The sequence below is a fragment of the Barbus barbus genome (assembly GCF_936440315.1).
Source record: "Barbus barbus genome assembly, chromosome: 46".
Taxonomy (NCBI): Eukaryota; Metazoa; Chordata; class Actinopteri; order Cypriniformes; family Cyprinidae; genus Barbus; species Barbus barbus.
This window is the reverse complement of record NC_136724.1, coordinates 8,203,302-8,229,078: the sequence shown is the minus strand read 5'-3', so window position 1 is coordinate 8,229,078 and position 25,777 is coordinate 8,203,302. Positions and strand designations below refer to the sequence as shown.

At 41.1% G+C, this 25,777-nt stretch overlaps 1 protein-coding gene across 1 annotated transcript in view; it reads right to left on the bottom strand.

Annotated features, from left to right (window-relative positions):
- Positions 1–25,777, bottom strand: part of LOC306864742 (guanine nucleotide-binding protein G(olf) subunit alpha-like) — a 306,051-nt gene that overhangs the window by 21,340 nt on the left and 258,934 nt on the right. The window contains exon 10 of the mRNA XM_079408947.1: positions 18,745–18,875. Within this exon, the coding sequence (XP_079265073.1) occupies positions 18,745–18,875 (131 nt within the window). The remainder of the gene's footprint in view (positions 1–18,744; positions 18,876–25,777) is intronic.

Genomic DNA, 25,777 nt, shown 5'->3' with positions numbered 1-25,777 from the left:
AAAAGGCTTTCTGTCTTTGAACGTGGCAGGATTGTTGAGCCACACGCGCAAGGGCTCTCGCAACATGCCATCGCTGCTGAGGTTGGACGCAGTAAGACAGTCATTTTAAATTTCTTAAAAGATCCTGAGAATTATGGGACAAAAATGTCAAGTGATAGAACCAAAAAAATATCACCTGCACTGCGCCAGAGGATCCGACGGGCTGTCCATGAAGATACAGGCCGATCCTCGACCCAAATTAAGGCACTTACTGATGCTGACTGCAGCCCAATAACCATAAGACAGCATCTGCAAGAGAAGGGCTTAAAGAACAAAAAATGCCTTCAAAGGTCACATCTCCTCCCACGCCACAAACTTACCTGTTTGGAATTTGCAAGGGAGCACCAAACATGGGACATTGAAAGGTGGAAGAAAGTTTTATTCTCTGACGGGAAAATTTTAACCTGGAGGGTCCTGATGGCTTCCCCGTTACTGGGATGACAAGGAGATCCCACTGGAGATGTTTTCTACATGGCACAGTGGAGGAGGCTCCATCATGATCTGGGGTGCTTTTTCCTTCAATGGGATAATGGATCTTTAGGTTGTGCAGGGGCGTCAAACGGCGGCTGGCTATGTGGACATGTTGCAGCGGGCATCCCTCTTGACTGAAGGCCCTCGTCTGTGCAGTAATGACTGGGTTTTTCAACAGGACAATGCTGCAGTGTAATGATGGCGCTGAGGCAGAGTTAGAATCCATTCGCAGAAGTTTATTAAAAGGGGTTTCAACAAACAGAAACGTGAAGACAGGTAAGAGGTCTAAACCAGTATCACAGTTGAGTCCGTTGATACACACAGGGGCAATCCAGAAGGCGGAAATCAGTAGGCAGGCAAAGAGTTCGTACACAAACATCAGTCCAAACGAGCAAACAAGGCAGAGGGGCAAATCCAGGAAATCAGAGTCAAAGTCAACAGGCAGAGTTATACACAGCAAGGCAATGAGAAGGACAATGGTATGGTAAAACGCTTGGTAAGGCAGGTAAACTGGCAATACTTCGCAGTTTGACATGTGCTCAGTCTCTGGCTTATAAAGCAACAAACAGGAAGTGGCAGTAGAGGAAGCAGAGGGAGTGGCAAGCAGTCAGTACTCTGGTGAGAGATCCCTCTGCTGGTTTGGTGTTACAGAATCCCCCCCCCCCCCTAGGAGCAACTCCTGGGGCTCTACGTGGTCGTCCCCTTGGTCTAGGTGCTGGTCGATCGGGTCTGGCTCTGTGAAACTCCTCGATGAGAGAGGGATCTTGGATATCCCAGGCGGCTACCCAGGATCTCTCTTCAGGTCCGTAGCCCTCCCAGTCCACCAGATATTGGAGCTGACCCCTTCTCCTCCTTGAATCCAGCGATATGTTCACCCTGTAAGCGGGGTTCCCGTCAATGTCCAGAGGGGGTGGTTGCTCTAGGATTGTGGCTCCGGGGTCAGCCTCCGGGTGGACCGGTTTGAGAAGGGAAACATGAAAGGTAGGGGAGATCCGATAGTTAGTAGGAAGCTCGAGCTGGTAAGTTACTTCATTAATACGTTTAAGAATCGTGAAAGGGCCAACATACCTGGGGCTGAGCTTCTTGCAGGGCAGCCGCAACTTGATGTCCCTCGTGGAGAGCCAGACCCGTTGTCCTGGTTGGTAGGGAGGGTGTGGACGCCGTCGCCTGTTAGCCTGGAACTCCTGTGTTCGTACAGCTCGCTGGAGGCGGACGTGAGCGCTGTCCCACACCCTCTCACTATGCTGTATCCATTCGTCCACAGCAGGGACTGAAGAAGGTTGGCCAGACCACGGGAACAAAGGGGGTTGGAACCCCAGGACGCACTGAAAGGGGGTGAGACCTGTGGGTTATGGAGTTTTGAGCATATTCTGCCCATGGTAGGAATTCTGACTATCGATGTTGTTCGCGGCTGCAGTAGGTGCGTAAGTACCAGCCAATTTCCTGGTTGAGGCGTTTTACCTGACCGTTGGATTGCTGGTGGTACCCTGACGTGAGACTCACATTGATATCGAGGTGTTTGCAGAACGCTCTCCACACTTGGGATGTGAATTGGGTGCCTCGGTCGTTGACTATATATATATTATCGACACCAGTATAGTAGTGAAACCATCAGAGAGGGGTAGATCTGTTACGAAGTCTATGGAGAGGTGAGACCATGGACGTTGTGGTATGGGAAGGGGGCGAAGGAGACCAGATGGTAGTTCTTTAGGTGTTTTAGATTGTGCACAGACTTGGCAGGCTTTAACGTAAGCAGTGACCTGAGCTGATGGAGGTGTGGACCCATAGCATGATACGTGGCTGCATGTTGTGAGGGATGTACTGTTTGTTAGGGGGGCAGTTATTTGGGGTAGGTTCATTCTGTTGGGCTGCTGGGCATTTGCAATTCTTCCATGATATCCCAGGTTACTGGGGCTATGATTACACTAGGAGGAAGAATTGGTTCTGGGGAGGAATTCTCGGTATATGGGTCATACCGTCTGGAAAGTGCATCTGTCTTGCTGTTCTTGCTGCCTGGTCGATAGGTGACTGAAAATTTAAATCGAGTGAAGAACAAGGCCCATCGAGCTTGACGTGGATTGAGTTGTTTAGCGTTCTTGATGTATTCCAGATTTTTGTGATCAGAGATTATTTGAAATGGGTGAAGAGCGCCCTCGAGCCAATGTCTCCACTCCTCCATGGCAGCTTTCATGGAAAGAAGTTCTTTGTTGCCAATATCGTAATTTCGTTCCGCTGTGGTTAATTTCCTTGAGAAAAAGGCACAGGGAAATAATTTACCTGGTTGCCCATGGCATTGGGATAAGACTGCTCCGATTCCGTAGTCCGAGGCATCAACTTCTAACACGAAGGGTAAGTTCAGGTCAGGGTGTTTCAGGATGGGTGCGGTCGTGAATCTCTCTTTAAGAGATGTGAAGGCGTTTGTGGACTCCTCTGTCCACCGTAACTTCTTGGGTTTATTTTTGAGTAGGGAGGTTAAAGGAGCTGAGATAAGACTATAATTACAAATAAAACGTCGATAAAAGTTTGCAAAGCCAAGGAAACGTTGGAGTTCCTTGATTGTGTTGGGTTGTGGCCATTCTGTGACTGCCTTGACCTTGGTCTCATCCATTCTTACTCCTGCGTGTCTGATGTGATATCCCAAGAAAATGATTTGTTTTACATGAAACTCACACTTCTCTGCTTTGACGTATAGCTGGTTATCCAGGAGTTGTTTGTGGACAGTTCTCACGTGGGTGATATGTTCCTTTTCTGTCTTGGAGTATATCAAGATGTCATCAATGTAAGCGATTACGTACTGGTTCAGCAAGTCCCTGAAAATCTCGTTAATGAAGGATTGAAACACTGCTGGTGAGTTGGCAAGTCCAAAGGGCATGACCTGATATTCATAGTGCCCCCTAGTGGTGAGGAAGGCGGTCTTCCATTCATCTCCTTTCTTGATCCTGATTAGGTTATATGTGCTTCTTAAGTCTAGCTTGGTGTAAATATGGGCCTCACGTAGCTGTTCTAGGGTAGAGGGGACTAAGGGAAGTGGGTAGCGGAATTTTAGGGTTACCCAATTCAGCCCTCTGTAGTCAATGCAAGGCCTCAGTCCACCATCCTTCTTTTCAACAAAGAAGAAGCCTGCAGCAGCTGGTGATGTGGATGGTCGGATGAACTCTGAATTCATCGCTTCGTCGATGTATTCTTCCATGGCTTGATTCTCGGTTCTTGACAATTGGTAGACTTTGCTCTTGGGTAGCATGGCATTTGGAAGTAGGTCGATGGCACAATCCCATGGACGGTGAGGTGGTAGCTGTGTAGCTTTGGATTTGCTGAATACTTCTGATAGATCATTATAGCAGGAAGGGATGTCTACTGTTTTACTGGTCTGGGGGCTTTCAATACTGGTATTGAAACAGGATACAGGTAGAGTAGTTAAGCAGTGATTAAAGCAGAAAGGTGACCAGCGATGAAGCTCACCACTCTGCCATGAGATGTCAGGGTCATGGATAGAGAGCCAGGGATGTCCCAGAATGACATCATGATGTGATGAGTCAACCACGTATAGGGTTATGGATTCCTGATGGAGGATGCCTACAGTCATTGTGAGAGTTCTAGTTCGGTGGGTGATGCCCTCTCCTATGAGGGTGTGATCAATGGCCTTGATTCTTATAGGGGGAATGCAGGGTTGAGTGAGGAGATCATGTTGCTTGATGAGGCGGCTACTAATGAGGTTGAGTGCTGCACCAGAGTCGATCATAGCTGTAAGTTCAATAGAAGCAGCATCAGTCTTGAGGGTGGTAGGGAGCTGAAGCGACTTATTTGTAAGAAGAAAGTAATGGTCAATGTTTACCGTGGGTGTAGATTGGCGCTTGTGGGGACAGCCGGAGCAACAGTGACCTGTTTCACCACAGTAGAAGCTGAGTTGAAGTTGTCGACGCCGGATCCTTTCTTCTTCAGATACTTTGGTGTTACCAAGTTGCATGGGTTCATGACAGGGAGAGGGTTCAGCATACTGAATTGTTTGGCCTGTAAGCAGTGGTTCACCTCGAGATCCTCGGTTGTGCTTACGTTTAGGAGCTTGCCTCATTAGATTATCGATTTTGATGGTGAGCGTTACAAAGTCAGAGAATGAAAGATTTTCCCCTTTGCAAGCCAGTTCGGTCTGGAGTTCATGAGTGAGGCCTTGTTAAACAATAGCTTTGAGAGATACATCATTAAATCCACTTTGGGCGGCAAGAGTACGGAACTCAATAGCATAATCAGCAGCAGTGCGGGTACCTTGAGTAGTATGCAGGATCTGCGTCGTTACACTCCTTCCTCCAGCTGGATATTCAAAAACTTCTCTTATTTGTTGGATGAAGCAACCGACGGAGGTTCTTAGACGTGGATCAGAGTCCCAGACTGCAGCTGCCCAATCGATCGCTTTACCAGTCAGCAAGGTCATGATAAAAGCCCATTTGTCCCCATCAGAAGTAAACTTCTCTCTTTGATGATTGAGATAAATTTCCACTTGACGAAGAAAGCCTTTGCATTGCTCAGCGGATCCATTAAATTTATCGTGAAAGAGCAAAGCTTACCGTTTTCGGCGTGGGTGAGGGAAGTGCTCTGATGTAGTCAGGTGTTCATTGACTGACTGTAGGTTAGCGAGTTGTTCCTGGTAGCCCTTTAATAGTTCACTTTGGTAAGCGAATGCCGTCTGCAGATTTGAAACTTTTGCTGGGGGCAGAGTTAGAATCCATTCGCAGAAGTTTATTAAAAGGGGTTTCAACAAACAGAAACGTGAAGTCAGGTAAGAGGTCTAAACCAGTATCACAGTTGAGTCCGTTGATACACACAGGGGCAATCCAGAAAGCGGAAATCAGTAGGCAGGCAAAGAGTTCGTACACAAACATCAGTCCAAACGAGCAAACAAGGCAGAGGGGCAAATCCAGGAAATCAGAGTCAAGGTTAACAGGCAGAGTTATACACAGCAAGGCAATGAGAAGGACAATGGTAAACGCTTGGTAAGGCAGGTAAACTGGCAATACTTCGCAGTTTGACATGTGCTCAGTCTCTGGCTTATAAAGCAACAAACAGGAAGTGGCAGTAGAGGAAGCAGAGGGAGTGGCAAGCAGTCAGTACTCTGGTGAGAGCTCCCTCTGCTGGTTTGGTGTTACATGCAGTTCACAACAACTGCCTGATGAAGGACCTCTTCCAGGAGAATAACGTCGCTCTTTTAGACCATCCTGCATGTTCCCCTGATCTTTTTTGTGTCTACAACTTGACTTTTTTGTTCCATAAATCTCAGGATCTTTTAAGAAATGTAAAATGACTGTCTTACTGCATCCAACCTCAGCTGTGATGGCGTATTGCGCGCGCACTTTCTTGCAATTTCTCAACAATCCTGCCACGTTCAAAGACAGAAAGACTTTTTGCCTTCGCCATCAGGAGGTCATGACAGGTGTGACTGCCTGACATGAAAGCCATATTTTTGCACAGATTTTAACTTTTTAAGGCTATTGTCTGTCCTCTGTCGTGTGTCATGTGTTCCCGCCTCATGTTTCCATATTTGGTTTGTTTCCTGTCCTTGTGTGATTATTAGTTAATTCCATTCAGCTGTGCTTTAGTCATTATCCTGTGCATTTAAGTTCTTACCTGTTCAGTTTTCGTGTCGTCTGGTCTACTCTTTACTCCCCAGTGTTCCTGTCTGTGTCAGCCTTGCCTTGTCATGCCCTGCCTCGTTTGGATTTGATTAAAGACTGTTATTTGAGTTTACCTCCTCGTCTGCAAGTTCCTGTATCCTCCTCGTGTGTACATCGTGACAGCTATGGTCTTAAACCCTTGGGGTCGACAAACGGAGACGCCCAACATAAACAAAGAGTGAAGAGGTCGCCCATCGCGGCTACTGTTTGTTTCTGGAAGAAGACGCGCGCTGAGTAAAGGCTGGATTTCCCTCAAAAGAAGAACAATATTTCATCCTAATTTTTATATTACAATATTTCAGAGAAGATCGATCTGATGAGTAAGTAAAGTTTATTTTTTGCATTAGTTAAGGTGTTATTGTGACATAAACTTGAACACATTACTAGTTGGGTTGTTCCCAAACTACAACACGATGAATGCTACGCATCTAAGAATGTTTAGATCATGTTTATCATTAATAATCTGTTCACAAATATATTTTAATGGCGTGCTAAACGATAACAATTAGTTCTCCGATATAAAATATCATTTTTTTATAGTACAAAGTACATCCTTTTATAGTACAAAGCATGCGTGAGTCTATGACTACAACATCTATGACTGTCCCTGGCCCAAACATCTGTCCCCACTATCTTCAAAACCTCCACCATCGTACCAGTACCGAAACACTCCACTGCCTCGGTCCCTAACGACTTCCGTCCTGTTGCACTCACCCCCATCATTGCCAAGTGTTTTGAGAAACTGGTTGCATCCCACTTAAAATCCTGTCTCCCTGCTACACTAGACCCATTCCAATTTGCCTATCGCCACAATAGGTCAACAGAGGACGCCATCTCAACAGCACTTCACTCTGCCCTCACCCACCTGGACAGTCAAAACACACATGTGAGAATGCTGTTCATAGACTTCAGTTCTGCATTTAATACAGTAATCCCCTCCAAGCTGATCTCCAAGCTCAGCCAGCTTGGAATCAGCACACCCATCTGCAATTGGATTCTAGATTTTCTGACTAACAGACCTCAGTCCGTTAAGTTAGATAACCTCTCCTCCTCCATCATCACCCTGAACACCGGCGTGCCACAGGGCTGCGTACTGAGCCCTCTCCTGTACTCCCTCTTCACCCATGACTGTGTTCCTGTTTATGGCTCCAACACCATAATCAAATTTGCAGATGACACCACGGTGGTAGGTCTGATCAAGGATGACGATGAATCAGCCTACAGGGATGAGGTGCAGCACCTGGCTGTGTGGTGTGCCACCAACAATCTAGAACTAAACACCCAGAAGACAAAAGAGATCATTGTGGACTTCAGGCGGACTAGGAGTCATGCACACACACCCATCTACATCAACGGAGCTGTAGTGGAGCGTGTGTCGAGTTTCAAGTTCCTTGGCATCCACATCTCTGATGACCTCACCTGGTCCCATAACACCTCCACTCTGGTCAAAAAGGCACAGCAGCGCCTTTACTTCTTAAGGAGCCTTAAGAAAGTTCACCTGAATCCCAGGATCCTTGTGGAATTCTACCGCTGTACCATTGAGAGCATACTCACGAACTGCATCTCAGTATGGTACAGCAATTGCTCCGCATCTGACCGCAAAGCACTCCAGCGGGTGGTGAAAACTGCTCAACGGATCACCGGCACCCAGTTAACTTCCATTGAGAACATTTATCATAAGCGCTGTCTGGGCAGGGCAAGAAACATCATCAAGGATGCCTCTCACCCTAACCATGGACTTTTCACCCTCCTTCCATCCGGCAGGCGTTACAGGTGCCTACGCTCTCGCACTAGTAGGCTCAGGAAGAGCTTCTTCCCCGAGGCTGTGACACTTCTGAACGCCACACCACTAATCTAACCTGCACCTGCTTATTACTGCACTGGTCACAGTACTTTACACACATGCATTTGCACTACTCATATTTTGCACAGACTGCACATTGTCAAAGTTATTACAATATAAACTGTCTTAAGTTGTTACTGTACAAAGCACAGTAAACTATTTCTATAATATTGCACTACTGTTATTTTGCATAGAATACATTGTTCTATCAATACTTGCACACACTCATCCAGCTGTATTTATTTATTTATTACCACTGTTCTCACGTCTCTGCTGTTCATAATATGTATATATAATCCCACATTGCTCTGTTCATAATGTACATACAATCCCTACATTGCATTCCTATTTATATTCTGTATATACTCTGCACAATACTGTATATAGCAATTCCACTGTACATTCTGTAAATCATATCTTCATTTACTCTGCACTTATATGTATATAAAACACTATATTCTTGCACTTCTGGTTAGATGCTAACTGCATTTCATTAGCTCTGTACTTGTACTCTGCATAAATGACAATAAAGTTGAATCTAATCTAATCTAATCTAATCTAATGACTGCAGAATCACATCTTCTATACTATAAAATCATACATGATGTTCAGGATGGCTATATGACTACAAAATCAAAGTTGGGTTTTTCCCAAACTATAATTCCTGACTAAAATGTTTGAAATCCAGTAAAACATTTTGAATATGATGGGCAATTGATTGTATTTAAATGTTCAACTACACTGATATTCTATGGTAAAACAAGATCCTTGACTACTGATTATGTTTTTTTCTTCTTGAATCCATGGAAAGTAGCAGAAACACTTAAATATCAGGCATGATTTACTTGTTTCACTTGTTGAACAGAATCTGTTGTAGGAGTGACTGAAAGTCTGTTCACATCTCTGTGGTTAGATCAGTGTGCACAATAATGTATCTTTGACCTTCATTATGTATGTTTTGATTATACTGTGTTGTAAATAAAATGCAATTTGTCACTATTGTTTTCTGTGAGCAAATAAACAAGATGATTTTCACATAATTTTGAAGCAAAAAGTCTAGGCTACAAAATCCAGTTCTCAAAAGTCTTGTGAACAATTGTTCTTTGTGTGTTTTATGGTCTTATTTCAGTGACTTCAAAATTTTAGTTTTTCACTAACCACACATAAAAATTGCTTTCTCAAAAACACAATCATGTACATAAATGCTGCTAACATTATTATTGTAGCCCAGTTTGTGCTGTTTACAGTGTTATTAGACTTTAGCCATTTATATTTTTATAAGCAACTGAAAAAAGCACAAATATTAGGGCATGTCGAAAGTTCTCCATGCCCCCGAAATACCCTCAGACCCCAGGGGGTTAAACTTTTGATCAGCTGATGAACAGCCTGTTTGAGTTTAAATGCTGTTTTCAATAAATTGCCTATTCTCTATTTTTTTTGTCTCTTGCTCCTGTTTCTTCTTTTGGCATTTTGAAGCAGTACTTACAACCTAGTTACGATCCACCAACGTGAAATGTGAATACTTGTAATGTTTCCCCTTGTCTTAAGATTTTGTTCAGGAGTATATGTCACAATAATAGAAACATTTGTTTTTTTTCCCTCCCAAAACGCAATTGTATATGACTAAGCACAAGATATGACTAAGCGCAACCAGATCAAGATTCTCTTCATTTTTTTTATTTTTTTTTTGAGTAAAGAAAACACTGTTATTATTATTGTAGTAGAACAAAAGGTTTACAAAATAACATTATTATCCGGTATTTCTTCTACTCAAACCGGTTTTGGAATGTTAATAATACAGAGGAATGCAGGAACAGAAACGTTAAAATACTGATTCTGTTCGAAGTGAACCAATTGATTTTTTTAAGCCCTGATGGAAACATTGACATTTTCTCAATTTACAGTAAATCTATTTTAGATAAAGTTAAATTGTGAATACAAATATGTAATTTACTTAAAGATGCTGCCAAAAAAAAAAAAAAAAAAAACCCTTGAGAAGAGATGTTTAGAAATGAGGTTAACAGAACAATATCTGGAGCACTTCAACGGGTGTCTTCCATGTAAGGGTGACAGTGGGAGAAATAGTTTTGGATGGACATTCAAATGTCATGTGACTTAAAAACAGCACATCAATGTCTACCTTAAGGCTTGTCCTTTTAATTCCCATAGTGCAGCGGTTCTCAAACTTTTTACAGTCGCGTAGCCCCCAGACAATTAACATCCTTCTATGTAACTCCCTCTTTCACACTAGTCACAAAGTATTTTAAAAATGTGCACATTTAACATATAGTCCAATATATTCTATTAATTTCAGAATAACAAGGAAATTAGTAGAAATTTATTCTTTCCATATGGCAGCTCTGTACCATAGACAGGGCCAGTTCTAGACATTAGGGGGCCCTAGGCAAATGCCGGCCAATAAAAAGCACTTAAAACAAATATGATTCCTAACCATTTTACTTATACAAAATTTAACTTTAAATTTTGTATGTTTGTACATATACAGTACAAAAATTTGGAAACATTACTATTTTAAATCTTTTTGGAAAAATTTGATGAAAAATACAGAAAAAAAACAATAATATTGTGAAATATTATTACAATTTAAAATAATGGGGTAACACTTTCTGTGAAGCCCGTATTTATAATACATTATAAGGGTATTCTTAAGGCATTATAGCATTATATAACATTATAAGTGTTAGCATACAGTATATTCAGCAGACACACAACTAATACTCTCATGACCGCTACATGACATGTAGTTGCAGAGTTACTTATCAACAGCTGTCTAAAGGGTACCATCAAAATAATGATTTATAATCATACATATATATATGTTCAAAGCAAATGTGTCATATTACACATTCATCTGATCTGTTATCTGTTTGAGAGAAAAAAGTTATTATTACTACTTATAAGTGGTCTTTGTCTGCTTTAAGTAAAGTAACATAAGTAACGTGGCAAGATATGAGACTTATAATACATTATAACTATGGATCTGTCCCCCATTCTCTTCTATGGACGGCCTTTGAGTTCTTCCAAGTGCCAATGACCATTACACATCTGGTCAGAAACTACTTCAAAGATCTGCAATGCTGCCTTACAACAACAGAGTACACAACATTGTGGCAACCATTGGAAGTGGGAATAATGGCAGATTGTACCATCTCCCCCTAGCCTTTACCATGGCAATGGAATTGATCATTCGAGCTTCTAAATGGTTAGTAGGAGGAGAACGTCTGCAGTTTGGACAGCGTCTTCCTCCTATTCGTGCCTACATGGATGGCATGACCACCCTGACCTCAACCATTGCATGTACCAAACGTCTACTGGCAAAGCTTCATGCCAACATAACATGGGCACGTATGAAGTTAAAACCTAGTAAATCTAGAAACATATACATTGTAAGAGGGAAACTCATAGACCAGAGATTCCATATCGATGAAACACCCATTCCAACGGTGCTGCAGATGCCAGTCAAGAGCTTAGGTCGATGGTACAATGCAAGCCTCAAGGACTCAGATCAATGTGACCAACTGAGGGAAGAAACCATTAAAGGCCTTGACAGTATAAATAACACTTTGCTTCCTGGCAAGCTGAAACTGTGGTGCCTGCCATTCGGATTGCTCCCTCGTCTAATGTGGCCTCTAACAGTCTACGAGGTCCCCATTACCAAAACTGAGAAGCTGGAGAGAACAGTCAGTTTTTACATCAAGAAGTGGCTTGGACTCCCGCGATGTCTCAGCAACATCGGCCTGTATGGGAAAAGTGTCCTGGAACTGCCTGTCTCTAGCCTCATTGAAGAGTACAAGTGCACCAAAGTGAGATTAGACATGACCCTGACTGAGTCGCAAGATGCTATAATACAAGCGGCTGCTCCCAGATTGGCAACTAGCAGCAAGTGGACCCTGACTGAGGCCATACAGCAGGCAAAATCTGCTCTCAGGCATGGAGATATTGTAGGACAGGTGCAGCAGGGAAGAGGGGGTTTTGGACTTGGAACAAGCCGACCCATATGGTATAAAGCAACATCCGCCCAGAGGAGAAAACTTTTAGTACAGCTTATAGTACTGCAGCCAAAGACCGGTTGCCCACTGAAGCTAAGCAGGGTTGAGCCTGGTCAGTACCTGGATGGGAGACCTCCGGTGAAAATCGTGGAACTAACTGTGCCATGGGAGGCTGCACTTGGTGAAGCAAATGAACGTAAAAGGCTGAAGTATTCATACCTATTAGCCAAAGCAGTACAGCGGGGCTGGCGAACACAGTTGCTCCCTGTAGGTTAGGTTTTGTAGCCACGGCACCAACTAGACTACTGAAGGGTTTGGGAGTCAGAGGACAGGCCTTACGACAAGCCATTAGGTTGCTCTCAGAGGCTGCTGACCGAAGCAGCAACTGGCTGTGGCTAAAATGGAAGGATCCCAAAAGGGCTGCAAAATGACCTAGAGGGTTAAAAGCAGAGGGGAGCGCACCTGGGATGCCAGGTGTTGCTGTTGAGCCCTTTGGAGGTGTTGTGGGCCTATCAACGAAACCCTGAGGAAGGAGGGTGCCCACCCGATGACCCCAATGAAGTGATTACCCCTACTCTCCACTCAAGATGTTAACAAAATGCCGATTATTCTAAGGGATTGTACTATAAAGTCACAGAAAAAGTTATTTAGTTAGTTGAAACTGAAATTATAAGTGTTCATCAGCCAAATTTAGAAGATACACCTGAGATCCTTTATTTGAACCATTAAAACATGTTCTAGTGTGTTTGCTTTTTAACTTTGAATACAAATTGATCTGCTTTTACTTTTGTAGCTATTTTGCCAGTCAGCTCCCGACACGATGTCATTCACTGTACGTGCAAATTCAAAGCGTCGCATCTGGGCGCGTCAACGGCACTCACGCTCTTTTAAACTTATAATAAAGCAGTGAATGATCTTTCCAGAAATTACACTGATCAACAGAACAAGTTTATTTTTAGAATATATTGCAATCACTACAAAATAGATGACAACAACTCACATACCTGCATTAAGAGCTATGCATCTTTGCATGTCTATTTAGCCATTTGCATCGCATAGTTCACAGCACCTGAAGGATGTGTTTGTCACGCAAACATTCAGAAGGTGGGACCCGCTTTGAAACTTCAACATTATTTGGTTTATTTGCAAAGTAGTGACAATTCAAATATATCCATTGAACAATGAGGCTAGTATTTTGCTGCACGTCTTCACTGGTGGACTAGCATATAGGGATGTTCCGGTTATGGAGGCCCCTCCTCAAAGCCCGAGGCCCTAAGCAATCGCCTGCTCTGCCTATAGCAAGTGCCGGCCCTGACCATAGAGAGTTAATAAACTTGGTAACACTTTATTTAAGGTGTCCATCATACAGAGTAATTACCTAGTTAAGTACTTAGTAGTAAATGTTGTACTTATATGAAATAAAATGTACTTACCATGTAACTAAGTTATGGAACAGCCTGTACTTACAGTTTGTAATTATGTACATGTAATAGGCAGCTACTGTTACACATATGTAACAGACCGAGTCTGTTACACAGCTACTTATGTAACCAAAAGATTGTAACATATGTGTTGCAGACTTTATACAACGTAATTATAAATGTAAGTACACAGACATAAGCTACTTAAAATAAAGTGTATCAAGATTGTACTTAAGTGTACTTCATGTGTATCTATACTGTACACCTTATCCAGCTGCATCTTAGTTTGATTTAACCCACCAGTACACAGCTTAAATACATGTAATATATTTCTAATTACATTAAAATTACAGAATATTACACAGGCATAAGCTACTTAAAAGAGAGTGTATCAAGATTGTACTTATGTGTACAAGTAGCTGTGTAACAGACTCGGCCTGTTACATATGTGTAATAGTAGCTGCCATCTACATAATTACAAACTGTAATTACAGGCTCTTCCTTAACTTAGTTGCATGGTAAGTACATTTTGTTTCATGTAAGTACAACGGCTACTACTAAGTACTTAATTAGGTAATTACGCTGTATCATGACACCTTAAAATAAAGTGTTAACACAAACTCCTGCTAGTCCAAAATGCAGTGGCTAGAGTTCTTATTAGAACCAGGAAGTATGACCATATTAGCCTGGTTCTGTCAACACTGCACTGGCTCCCTATTAAACACCATACACATTTTAAAATCTTGCTAATTACTTAAAAAGCCCTGAATGGTTTAGCTCCTCAGTGCTTGAGCAAGCTCTTGTCGCATTATAGGCCTTCATGTCCGCTGCAAACGCAGAACTCTGGCCATTTGATAATACCTAAAACCTAATACCTAGTATTGTTCGGGAGGCAGACACACTCTGTCAGTTTAAATCTAGATTAAAGACCCATCTCAATATGATGGGCATACACATAACACACTATTACATCACTATCCAGATTTATTTACCTATTAAGAGAAATGATCCTTCAGCACTTCCCATAGGAAAGAAAAATCAGTGAGATGTCTTTAACATCTCAAATATTTATTCTAGACAGAAATTAGGTTACTTTAAGACTGAATGGAGATTTTTACTTAAATCTCCTGCTTCTCAAACTTGTCTCCTGAGACAAAAACGCTAACACTATCAAAATGGTCACCTTTAAAGCTTCTCAAAAAGATCTCAACAACATCACACACTGCACACAGATATTTCTCCTAGTCTAAAGACTCACATTTGTCTCCTCCAAAAGTTTCAAACAAGATCTCAACAACATCACACACTGTGCTTAGATATTTATCCTAGTTTAAGTCAAGTCAAGTCAAGTCTGCTTTATTGTCAATTCTTCCACATGTATGGCACATACAGTACATACAGATAATTGAGACTCTGACTCTGATACATACAGAGAATTATTAAACAGATATTTGTCTCCTTTAAAGTTTTAGAAGAGATCTCAACAACATCATGCACTGTGCTCAGATTTTTCTCCTTAGCTAGAGACTCTGGATCTCTCACATTGATCTCCTTTAAAGCGAAATAATGTGGAGCTTATATTTGTTTTCTGTAAAGCTTTGGAAGAGATCTCAACAACTTTACAATGTGTGCACCAAGTTAAGTACTTGAAAGGCACTAAATAAAGGGGGGGGGGTCATAAATTTAGAGTTAAAGGCTATATTGAGAGAGAAATTATGCAGAAATAAGGATAATGTTACTTTTTATAGGACAAAGTTTATGTACTTAGGCACATAATTTGTTGTTGGAAATAATAATGTACCAGATGCCTTAATCAAAACTGATTTACAGAAAATGTAACCCTGGAGTTTTCTTTGCTGAAAGGCACATAAATGGCTTATGACTCAGTCTTGATTATTAATTGACTAATTTGATTATTAATACATATTATAAGGTAGAAATGTTTGAGCTCATATTGAGGCATTGTTATTGAGATCACTTCTGAAATTTAGAGGAGACAAATGTGAGAGCTCTCGAGTCTATAGTGCAGGAGAAAAATCTGAGCACAGTGTGTAAAGTTGTTGAGATCTCTTATAAAGCTTTAAAAGAAACCATTGTGAGAATGTTAAGAGTTTTTGTGTCAGGAGACTCAAGCAAATGTTTCCATTCAATCTTAAAGCAACCTCATTTCTGTCTAGGAGAAATATTTGAAATGTTAAAGATATCTCTTTTTTTATTTAAATTTTCTTCCATCTGGTTAGCTTTAATCTCATTTATCCACACCATTTCAATCAAAGACAATACATGCCTTGTCATATTTGAAGTTGTTTTATGGTCAGTGTTTCATTACACAATTAAGGCAACCATAACCTATATTTACATACATGCAAAAATGGGCTGTACAATAAAAAAATTTAATGCTTAAAAAAAAAAAAAAAAAAAAAAAGTTCCCCCATGGACATCCCTGTGCCGCCCCTCCGGACCAAGGTGGACGGCCGGACTTTAGTTTAGCATATATAATAGTCTAACTCATAGTGTAAAATAGTCTGATTGCTTTTAGATGGAAAAGCTGGCATCTGTTTTCTTCATAATAAATAGCATTACGAAATAGATCTGCTCTGGAAAGGCTCAAATTATTTTACAATACATTTTTGCAGAGGGGAGCAAAGTAGCCAATCATAGACATGTTTGTTGATTTTTTTAAATATTTTTTGGGGGGATTTCCACTGCACTCCACTGCAGAGTGGAGTGCAGACAGGAAAGTAATGGGTGCAGAGAGGGGGGCGGGATCGGCAAAGGACCTAGAGACGGGAATCGAACTCAGGTCGCACTAACCACTAGGCTATTGGCGCCGACATGTTTGTTGATTTCTACAACGCTGTTTACAACACATTTACTGATGTAACTCTGGCCACAATGTTTTATGAGGTGGATTTTGCTACTGCTGTAGTACCTAATTTTTAGACTCTCTGTTGTGATTTTCCATGTGTTTTCCATGTGTACCCAGGTGTATTTCAAAGCCTGATTATTTTCCCAAATAAGTTAAGCACAAACTGCAGCTGATTTTATTGTTCAACTCAATGACTCAGTTATCTGTTAACAAAAGATCAGACTTCATAGAAATATCATGGATAAATCCGACCATGAACAGTAATAGCATCTATTACTACTAACATGTGCTACTAGCTATACTAAGGCTAAGCTTATGTTTAGTTTAGGGTTAGGGGTAGAGATGCATAGATCAGCTCAAACATCACCCAAATCTACGGCTTCAAATAAATTATTCACCTGCCATGCACCTGCACCTATATTTTTCTCTGATTAGCCTACACATTTTTTAAAATAGCATAAACAAAGGCTTTATTCCCTTCAAACTTTAACTGGAATGTCACTTTCTGTCACTGTGGTTTTCCGAACAGGCAAATACACACACAAATGAAATTTGCATCTGTCTGCATGATTAAAAAATGTATTTAAAACACGTTCATATTTTAAAGAATGTAGTTAGGCTAATATTTACATCTTTAATGATTTATCTCATCCACCTACGCCCCACCTGCAATTAATTAGAATTAATTTTTTTAGGGACGCACCAAATGTATGACGACCGAAATTATTCAGCCAAAAATGCAAATAAGCGAAAAGAACGAATAAATTGTACCGAACAATGACATTTTTGGTGATGCAATCAAATAGCATCCAGTATAGAGTGAGAGGCGTGCACTCTTTATAATGCAGCAAACATGTCAGCAGTGTGGAAGCATTTAAAACTGCCCCAGAAAAATGCAAAAATCATTAAAAGCCCCGACAATGAGAGACTGTACTGCATAGCATGTCTTCGATGAGAAGAGGATGGGGTGGTTATTGCTGAAATAGCAATATGTCCTTAAACAATTAGTAAATAAACTGCAGAATGTTTTGTAATACACAAACCAATTGCTTGTAATCCAATTTCTTCTATCTGCTTGTTAGCCAGGGTTCAAAGAAAATCTGCACTGAAATTGTTACTCGTCAGTTGCTCAGTACATTTCTATGAATTTTTACAAGGCATGGATGTGAAAATGTGATACGTGCGACAAATATCTTCCCAAATTCTTAATGAGAATTATTTATAAATCTACTGTTGTTATCAAAAAGAAGGTTTCCTGCAGGTTTCCACCAAAATAAAAGCTGAGAAAAAGCAAGAATTCCATCAACATTCATAAATGTAAGTATTGTAATTTTACTGTTTGTTCTGTAAAATAAAAATAAAAAACTAAGACAATAATAATGATAATAATAATAATTACAACAGCTCTATTAATACATTTATTATAACATTCACACAATATTTTCTAATGTTTTAAAAGAAGTCTTTTCTGCTCAGCAAGGCTGCATTTACTTGTACAGTAAAAAAAGCAATACAAAAACAGTCATATTGTGAAATATTATCACAATTTTAAATAACAGTTTTGCATGTGAAAATATAGTAAAATGTAATTGATTGCTGTGATGGCAAAGCTGAATTTTAGCATCATTACTCCAGTCCTCAGTGTCACAGGACCTTTCAGAAATCATTCGAATATGCCGATTTGCAGTTCAAAGTGTCCAGTTTTCCTTCTTTTTTTGTATTTAGTCAATCACATGACTGATATTTTTTTGCTAACTTATTCGTTTTAAGTTGTGCTTTGTTGATATAATGTCTGCTAGAATGTTAAAAAATGTTCAGTGTTAAATAAGTATTCTTAAAATTATGTTTTTTTTGTAATTGATTTTTTCTTTGAAAAGCAAGACCAAACAGTAAAAAAAAGCACATTTTAGCTATTTAATTTATGCAATAGTGAAAAAATTGGCAAAATACGCTGGGGTAAAAAACACAAAAAAAGGTGATCGGTATTTGGCCCAGTGATTCATTTTGTTCGGCTTCAGCCAAGAATTTTCATTTAGGTGCATTGCAAATGTTTTTTTTTTTTACCCAACCCAACCAACCTGCGGATATATCCATACATCACTAGTTAGGGGTTTGTTTCAGCATTGTGTAGACAACCAGCTCTGTGATTGACATAAACAATTAAATCTTTGGAACTGGCCGTGGGGAGGGTTTTGCACTAAGCTGGTTTGGGGGGAAAAATCTTTTTTACCCCCTTCATGCTTTACCTTTATCTGTCACCTTTATCTGTCAGGAAATTTTCTTTTATTTTCCACTGTAACTATTTGGAGAAGAAAACAACTGTGTTCTTGTAGTACTCTCCTGATTTAATGTATAAATAAATATTTTACTGGAATGCACTAAGAACCTCTTGTTTATTAGTATATTATGATCATATATAGGACATTACCTTCAGGAGGAAGAGTGTAGCGAGCGTACTCTGGGAAATAATCTTCAAGTTTGGATTTTCCTGCCAGTATCTTTTCTGCCAGCATGTCCTGTTTGTTCAGGAATAAGATCACTGAGATGGTCCTTAAAAACCTGTATGAAAACACAAAGTGAGACATGCTTTTATATTTCTATATCTGCTGACATTTCTTTTTTTAAAGATGTCCAGCTGCAGCTTTGAGCCATTCTTGAGATGCCACTTTAAAGGGATAGTTCACCCAAAAATGAAAATTAACCCATGATTTACTCACCCTCAAGCCATCCTAGGTGTATATGACTTTCTTCTTTCAGACGAATACAGTCAGAGTTATATGAAAAAATATGTCCTGGCTCTTCCAAGCTTTATAATGTCAGGGAATGGCTGTTGACATTCAATAGTCCAACAGAAGTCCAATAAACTGCATCCATCATAAAAAGTCCTGCACACGGCTCCAAAGGGTTAACCCTCTGGAGGCGAAGACTGAACCAGTGCGGTCTGTCTCATTTTTTCTTGACCGTGAAAAGAACTAAAAATACTCAATCATTTTTGATCGTACAGATAAGAATAAGGTATCGTTTGAAACTGCAAAGGGTCTACTTTTATATGTGTATAATCATAATAACAACAAAACAATGTGATTTTGTTAAAACAAAGAAAACCAACAGGATGCACTCTCACGGGTCTCGGTCTCTGTCATCTTTCTTCACAGACATGTAAATAAAACAACCTGAACCTCAGTGAATACTTACCTCACAGACATGAGAAATATATGTATAGAAAGCTTGAAATGTCTACTTTTAAACGAAGTAAGTCACGTCGAAAACAAATATTCTCTGATAAAGTAATCCGTATGAAACCAACACGAGGCACAGCTTTTCCCGTCTGAGTTCATTATAGGTAATGTGATCGCGCCCACGAGCAGCTCCACTTTTCAAATTATGAACATCCACGTGAGATGCGCAGTCATGTAAACACCCACACCTGCATAAACAAAGCATGAGGATTCAAGTTCATCTCGGCTACTTTTTTATTTTTGAAAGACGACGTGCTGAGAGGAATAACCCAGAATTTACCTCAGAAGAAGAATATGATTTGACGTGCAGCTCTGATCCAGTGGAGGAGATTATTCTGATGAGTAAGATTACTTGCATTGTTGTTGTGTTATTGATTTTCTGACATAATTTGTACACATTTTACTAGAGAGACTTTTCCCAAACTATAATTCCTGACTACATGTATGAAATCAAGTTTTTTAATGTTCTATAAAATATAAAATCACAAGATATATAAGTGGTATGAGTGTTTACACTGTATGAATTTCACTCTAACTATGAATGGTAGAGTATAAGAATGTTTGATACAAAGGTGTGTTACTGTTCAAGTCTCAGTGCTTAGATCAGTATGTTCAATCACGTGTCCTTGACCTTCACTTTGTATATTTTTGATTATACTGTGTTGTAAATAAAATACAAACAATCAAAACCCCCATTATTTTACTCTCCTCACATTCTTTGTTACCTGTATCACAGACACATTACTGACTGATGGCCCATTAGGGGATGGCCCTTTGTCTCTCAGGTGTGAATCACTAAATATTCATGGCCATTGTCACTCCCTCGCATATGGCCTTTCCAAAACAAATCATGTCTCACAAAAGTTAAATAAATATTTTTTTTCTGTGAATGAGTGAGCAGGATGATTTTGATCATTTTGTAGCAAGAACTCTAGTCTACCACACCCAGTTCCCAAAAGTCTTGTGAACAAATGTTCTGTTTGTGTTTTATGGTCTTATTTCAGTGACTTAAAAATGTTAGTGAACATTGTTTTCTCAAAAACAAACATGCACATTCATGCTGCTCACATATTATTTTAGCCCAGTTCATGCTGATTACAGTGTAATCAGACTTTAGCCATTAATATTTTTTTAAGATACTGAAAAAAACCCCCCTAATGTCAGGGCATGTCAAAACTTTTTCAGGGCCCCAAAACCCCATCAAAGGGTTAATAAAAACTTCCTGAAGCAAATCGATGCGGTTTTGTAAGAAAAATATCCAAATTGAAAACTTTATAAACTTTAATAAACTGTAATCTCTATGTCATATCAGAATCAGAATCAGAATCAGAAAGAGCTTTATTGCCAAGTGTGTTTGCACACACAAGGAATTTGTCTTGGTGTTATGAGCTTCCAGTACAGAAAGTACAAACATAGTGCAGACAACATATAATTAAGGTGATAAAGAACACTAATGAAGAGAATATACAATAATTAAGAATAACAATAGTAATAAAAATAAAAATATACAGAAAAGAGACATGACCATAGACAGAACTGTGAATGTGCATGTGTCCTATGTACAGATGAGGGTTTGATGGTTATTTACAGATGTACAGTACCGGGGTGTGTTATGTGTTGTTCAGGTGGGATACGGCCTGGGGGAAAAAACTGTTCTTGTGTCTGGCTGTTCTGGTGCTCAGTGATCTGTAGCGCCGGCCAGAGGGCAACAGTACAAAGAGAGAGTGAGCTGGGTGTGAGGGGTCCAGAGTGACTTTCTTAGCCCTTTTCCTCACTCTGGAGGTGTAAAGTTCTTGGAGGCTGGGCAGAGGGGCACCGATAATCCTCTCAGCAGTCCTAACTGTCCGTTGTAGTCTTCTGATGTCTGTTTTGGTAGCTGAACCAAACCAAACAGTTATAGAAGAACATAGGACAGACTCGATGATTGCAGAGTAGAACTGTTTCAGCAGCTCCTGATGCAGGTTGAACTTCCTTAGCTGGCGGAGGAAATACAGCCTCTGCTGGGCCTTTTTCGCAATAGAGTCAATGTGATTGTCCCACTTCAGGTCCTGGGAGATGGTGGTGCCCAGGAATCTGAATGACTCTACTGAAGTCACAGTGCTGTTCATGATGGTGAGTGGGGGGAGAGCAGGGGGGTTTCTCCTGAAGTCCACTATCATCTCCACAGTTTTGAGCGTGTTCAGCTCCAGGTTGTTAAGACTGCACCAGACAGCCAGCTGCTCAACTTCCTGTCTGTAAGCAGACTCGTCACCATCCTTGATGAGGCCTACGACTGTAGTGTCGTCCGCAAACTTCAGGAGCTTGACAGAGGGGTCCTTTGATGTGCAGTCATTCGTGTAGAGGGAGAAGAGCAGTGGGGAGAGAACGCAACCCTGAGGGGCGCCAGTGCTGATGGTGAGAGTCCTGGATGTGAGTTTGCCCAGCCTCACTAGCTGCTGCCTGTCTGTCAGGAAGCTGGTGATCCACTGACAGATGGAGGAGGGCACAGAGAGCTGTCTCAGTTTGTCTGAGAGAAGGTCAGGTATGATGGTATTGAAGGCAGAGCTGAAGTCCACAAATAAGATCCTTGCATAATTCCCAGGTTTGTCGAGGTGTTGCAGGATGTAATGCAGTCCCATATTGACAGCGTCATCCACAGACCTGTTTGCTCTATAGGCAAACTGAAGAGGATCCAGCAAGGGTCTAGTGATGTCCTTCAGGTAGGCCAGGACCAGTCTCTCAAGTGACTTCATGACCACAGACGTGAGTGCGACAGGTCTGTAGTCATTAAGTCCAGTGATTTTGGGCTTTTTGGGGACGGGAATGATGGTGGAGCGTTTGAAGCAGCAGGGAACTTCACACAGCTCCAGAGATCTGTTGAAGATTTGTGTAAAGATGGGGGCCAATTGGTCAGCACAGACTTTTAGACAGGCAGGTGAAATACCGTCTGGTCCTGAAGCTTTCCTAGATTTCTGTTTTCTGAAGACCCGGTTCACATCCTCTACACAGACTTTAAACGCAGGTAGAATGGTGGGGGAGGGAGTAAGGGGGGTTGCAGGGGGTGAAGGTGAATGTGTGAAGTGCAGATCAGAGCGGGTGCTGGGTGTCAGTCTGGCCTTTTCAAATCTGCAGTAAAACACATTGAGATCGTCAGCCAGTTGTTGATTCTCCACAGACTGTGGGGGTGGTGACTTGTACATTGTGATGTTCCTCAGACCAGTCCATACCGACGCCGGATCGTTGGCTGAAAGTTCTTTTTTCAACTTCTCAGAGTAGTTCTTTTTAGCCACTCTGATCTCCTTTGTTAGTCTGTTCCTGGCCTGGTTATACAAGATTTTATCCCCACTTCTGTAAGCGTCCTCTTTGGCCTGACGAAGCTGTTTGAGTTTCCCAGTAAACCACGGTTTATCATTATTGAATGATAAGAATGTCCTGGTGGGGATGCATATATCCTCACAGAAACTGATATATGATGTTACGGTCTCTGTGAGTTCATCCAGATCGGTGGCAGCGGCTTCAAAAACACTCCAATCAGTGAGGTCAAAACAAGCTTTTAAATCTTGCTCTGCTTCATTAGTCCATCTCTTAACAGTTCTTAATACAGGCTTAGAAGATTTGAGTTTTTGCCTATAGGTCGGTATGAGATGAACCAAACAGTGATCAGAGAGCCCCAGAGCTGCCCGTGGGACAGAGTGATATGCATCTTTAATTATTGTGTAACAATGATCCAATATATTACTGTCTCTGGTGGGACATGTAACGTGCTGTCTGTATTTTGGCAGTTCGCGGGAGAGATTTGCTTTATTAAAATCTCCAAGAATGATTAAAAAAGAGTCCGGGTACCTTTGCTCTGTTTCAGATATTTGTTCAGCCAGCTGTTGCATCGCGGCGCTCACGCACGCGTCCGGAGGCACGTACACATTCACGAGAATGAAGGAAGAAAACTCTTGGGGTGAATAGAACGGCTTACAGTTTATGAAGTAGGCCTCCAAATTAGGAGAACACATCTTCTTCAGAGTTGTTACATCTGAACACCAACCTTCATTTATGTAGAAACATAGTCCACCACCTCTCGTTTTCCCCGTTAGCTCCGTGATGCGGTCTGATCTGAACAGCTGATATCCCGGCAAATGAAGCATGTTATCCGGGATGTTTTCACTCAGCCAGGTTTCAGTGAAGCACAATGCAGCAGAGTTTGAAAAGTCCTTATTTGTGTGGGTGAGGAGAAGTAGTTCATCCATTTTGTTAGGAAGGGATCGGAGATTCGCTAGATGAATGCTTGGGAGCGCAGTTCGGAAGCCGCGTTCGCGGAGTTTAACCAGTTTAACCGCTTCCCTCTTTTCCGTCTGAGAGCGCGTTTGGCTAGGACCGCTGCCCCTCCGACCAAAACATCCAACAAAGCGTCTGAATAATCAAAAACCGGAAAAAAATTGTCCGGTGTGTGTTGCCTTATGTCCAGTAGTTCGTCTCTGGTAAAACTGACAGTAAAAGAATGACTAAACACAGAACAAACAAACAAAAACAACAAAAGTACGGGAGCGTTCCACACCACAGCAGCCATACTCGGCGCCATCTTGAGTTTATGATATGCACGTATACAAGAGAGTTGCATTTCAGTGGATGACCGAGGACATAGGCGTATTCTTCGGTAAGAAAATGCTAGTCTTGCAAGAACCAAAGCTGCATCCGAAATCACTCACTCGTTCACTCATTCACTAATTGCTATACAGAGTATAGCAGTTGACTGCACTATATAAGAAAGGAGTAAACGAAAGGAGTGACGTATACACTGCACACCAGAGAGCAGGAGCTGTCGCAGAAACATCATCATATGTACTTTTATATTAAATGTACCTTATTTTAAAAAATAATATTAATAACAATAACACTCACAATGATATTGTATTTATATTGTAATTACACATACCTCTGCACCAGCTTTGTGGTTTCATTTATGGTATATTATTAGGCCTAACTTGTTTTGTAATGCTTAATATGTTAATAAAATCCTATTAAAATACTGCCAACAAAAAAAAAACACATTACACATACACATAACACATAAATCTTATGCATTTATTATTTTTGGTGTCTTGAAACTCTCCTGAGCAGCGTTTTGTGCTCAGATAAGATGGCAATGGCCGTAGAGCGCCCTCATGTGACCGTTAATTTTATATACAGGTGAATAATGAATATATATATATATATATATACACTGAACAAAATTATAAACGCAGCACCTCTGTTTTTGGCCCCATTTTTCATGAGCTGAACTCAAAGATCTAAGACTTTTTCTATGTACACAAAAGGCCTATTTCTCTCAACTATTGTTCAAAAATCTGTCTAACAAAAGGTATGACGTAACAAAAAGGATGTTACGTCACAGCGGCGCTGTGACGTAACATCCTTCAAATGAGTACTCCGAAGGATGCAGACCCTGAATATAGAACACAGCCTAAATCTGTGTTAGTGAGTACTTCTCTTTTGCCGAGATAATCCATCCAGCTCACAGGTGTGGCATATCAAGATGCTGATTAGACAGCATGATTATTGCACAGGTTTGCCTTAGGCTGGCCACAATAAAAGGCCACTCTAAAATGTGCAGTTTTACTGTATTGGGGGGGTCCGGGGTGTATGAAAACCAGTCAGTATCTGTTGTGACCACCGTTTGCCTCACGCAGTGCAACACATTTCCTTTGCATAGAGTTGATCAGGTTGTTGATTGTGGCCTGTGGAATGTTGGTCCACTCCTCTACAACGGCTGTGTGAAATTGCTGGATATTGGCAGGAACTGGAAAACGCTGTCATATACACCGATCCAGAGCATCCCAAACATGCTCAATGGGTGACATGTCCGGTGAGTATGCTGGCCATGCAAGAATTGGGATGTTTTCAGCTTCCAGGAATTGTGTACAGATCCTTGCAACATGGGGCCGTGCATTATCATGCTGCAATATGAGGTGATGGTCGTGGATGAATGGCACAACAATGGGCCTCAGAATCTCGTCACGGTATATCTTTGCATTCAAAATGCCAGCAATAAAATGCACCTGTGTTCATTGTCCATAACATACGCCTGCCCATACCATAACCCCACCACCACCATGGGCCACTCGATCCACAACGTTGACATCAGCAAACCGCTCACCCACACAACACCATACACGCTGTCTGCCATCTGCCCTGTACAGTGAAAACCGGGATTAATCCATCAAGAGAACACCTCTCCAAATTGCCAGACTC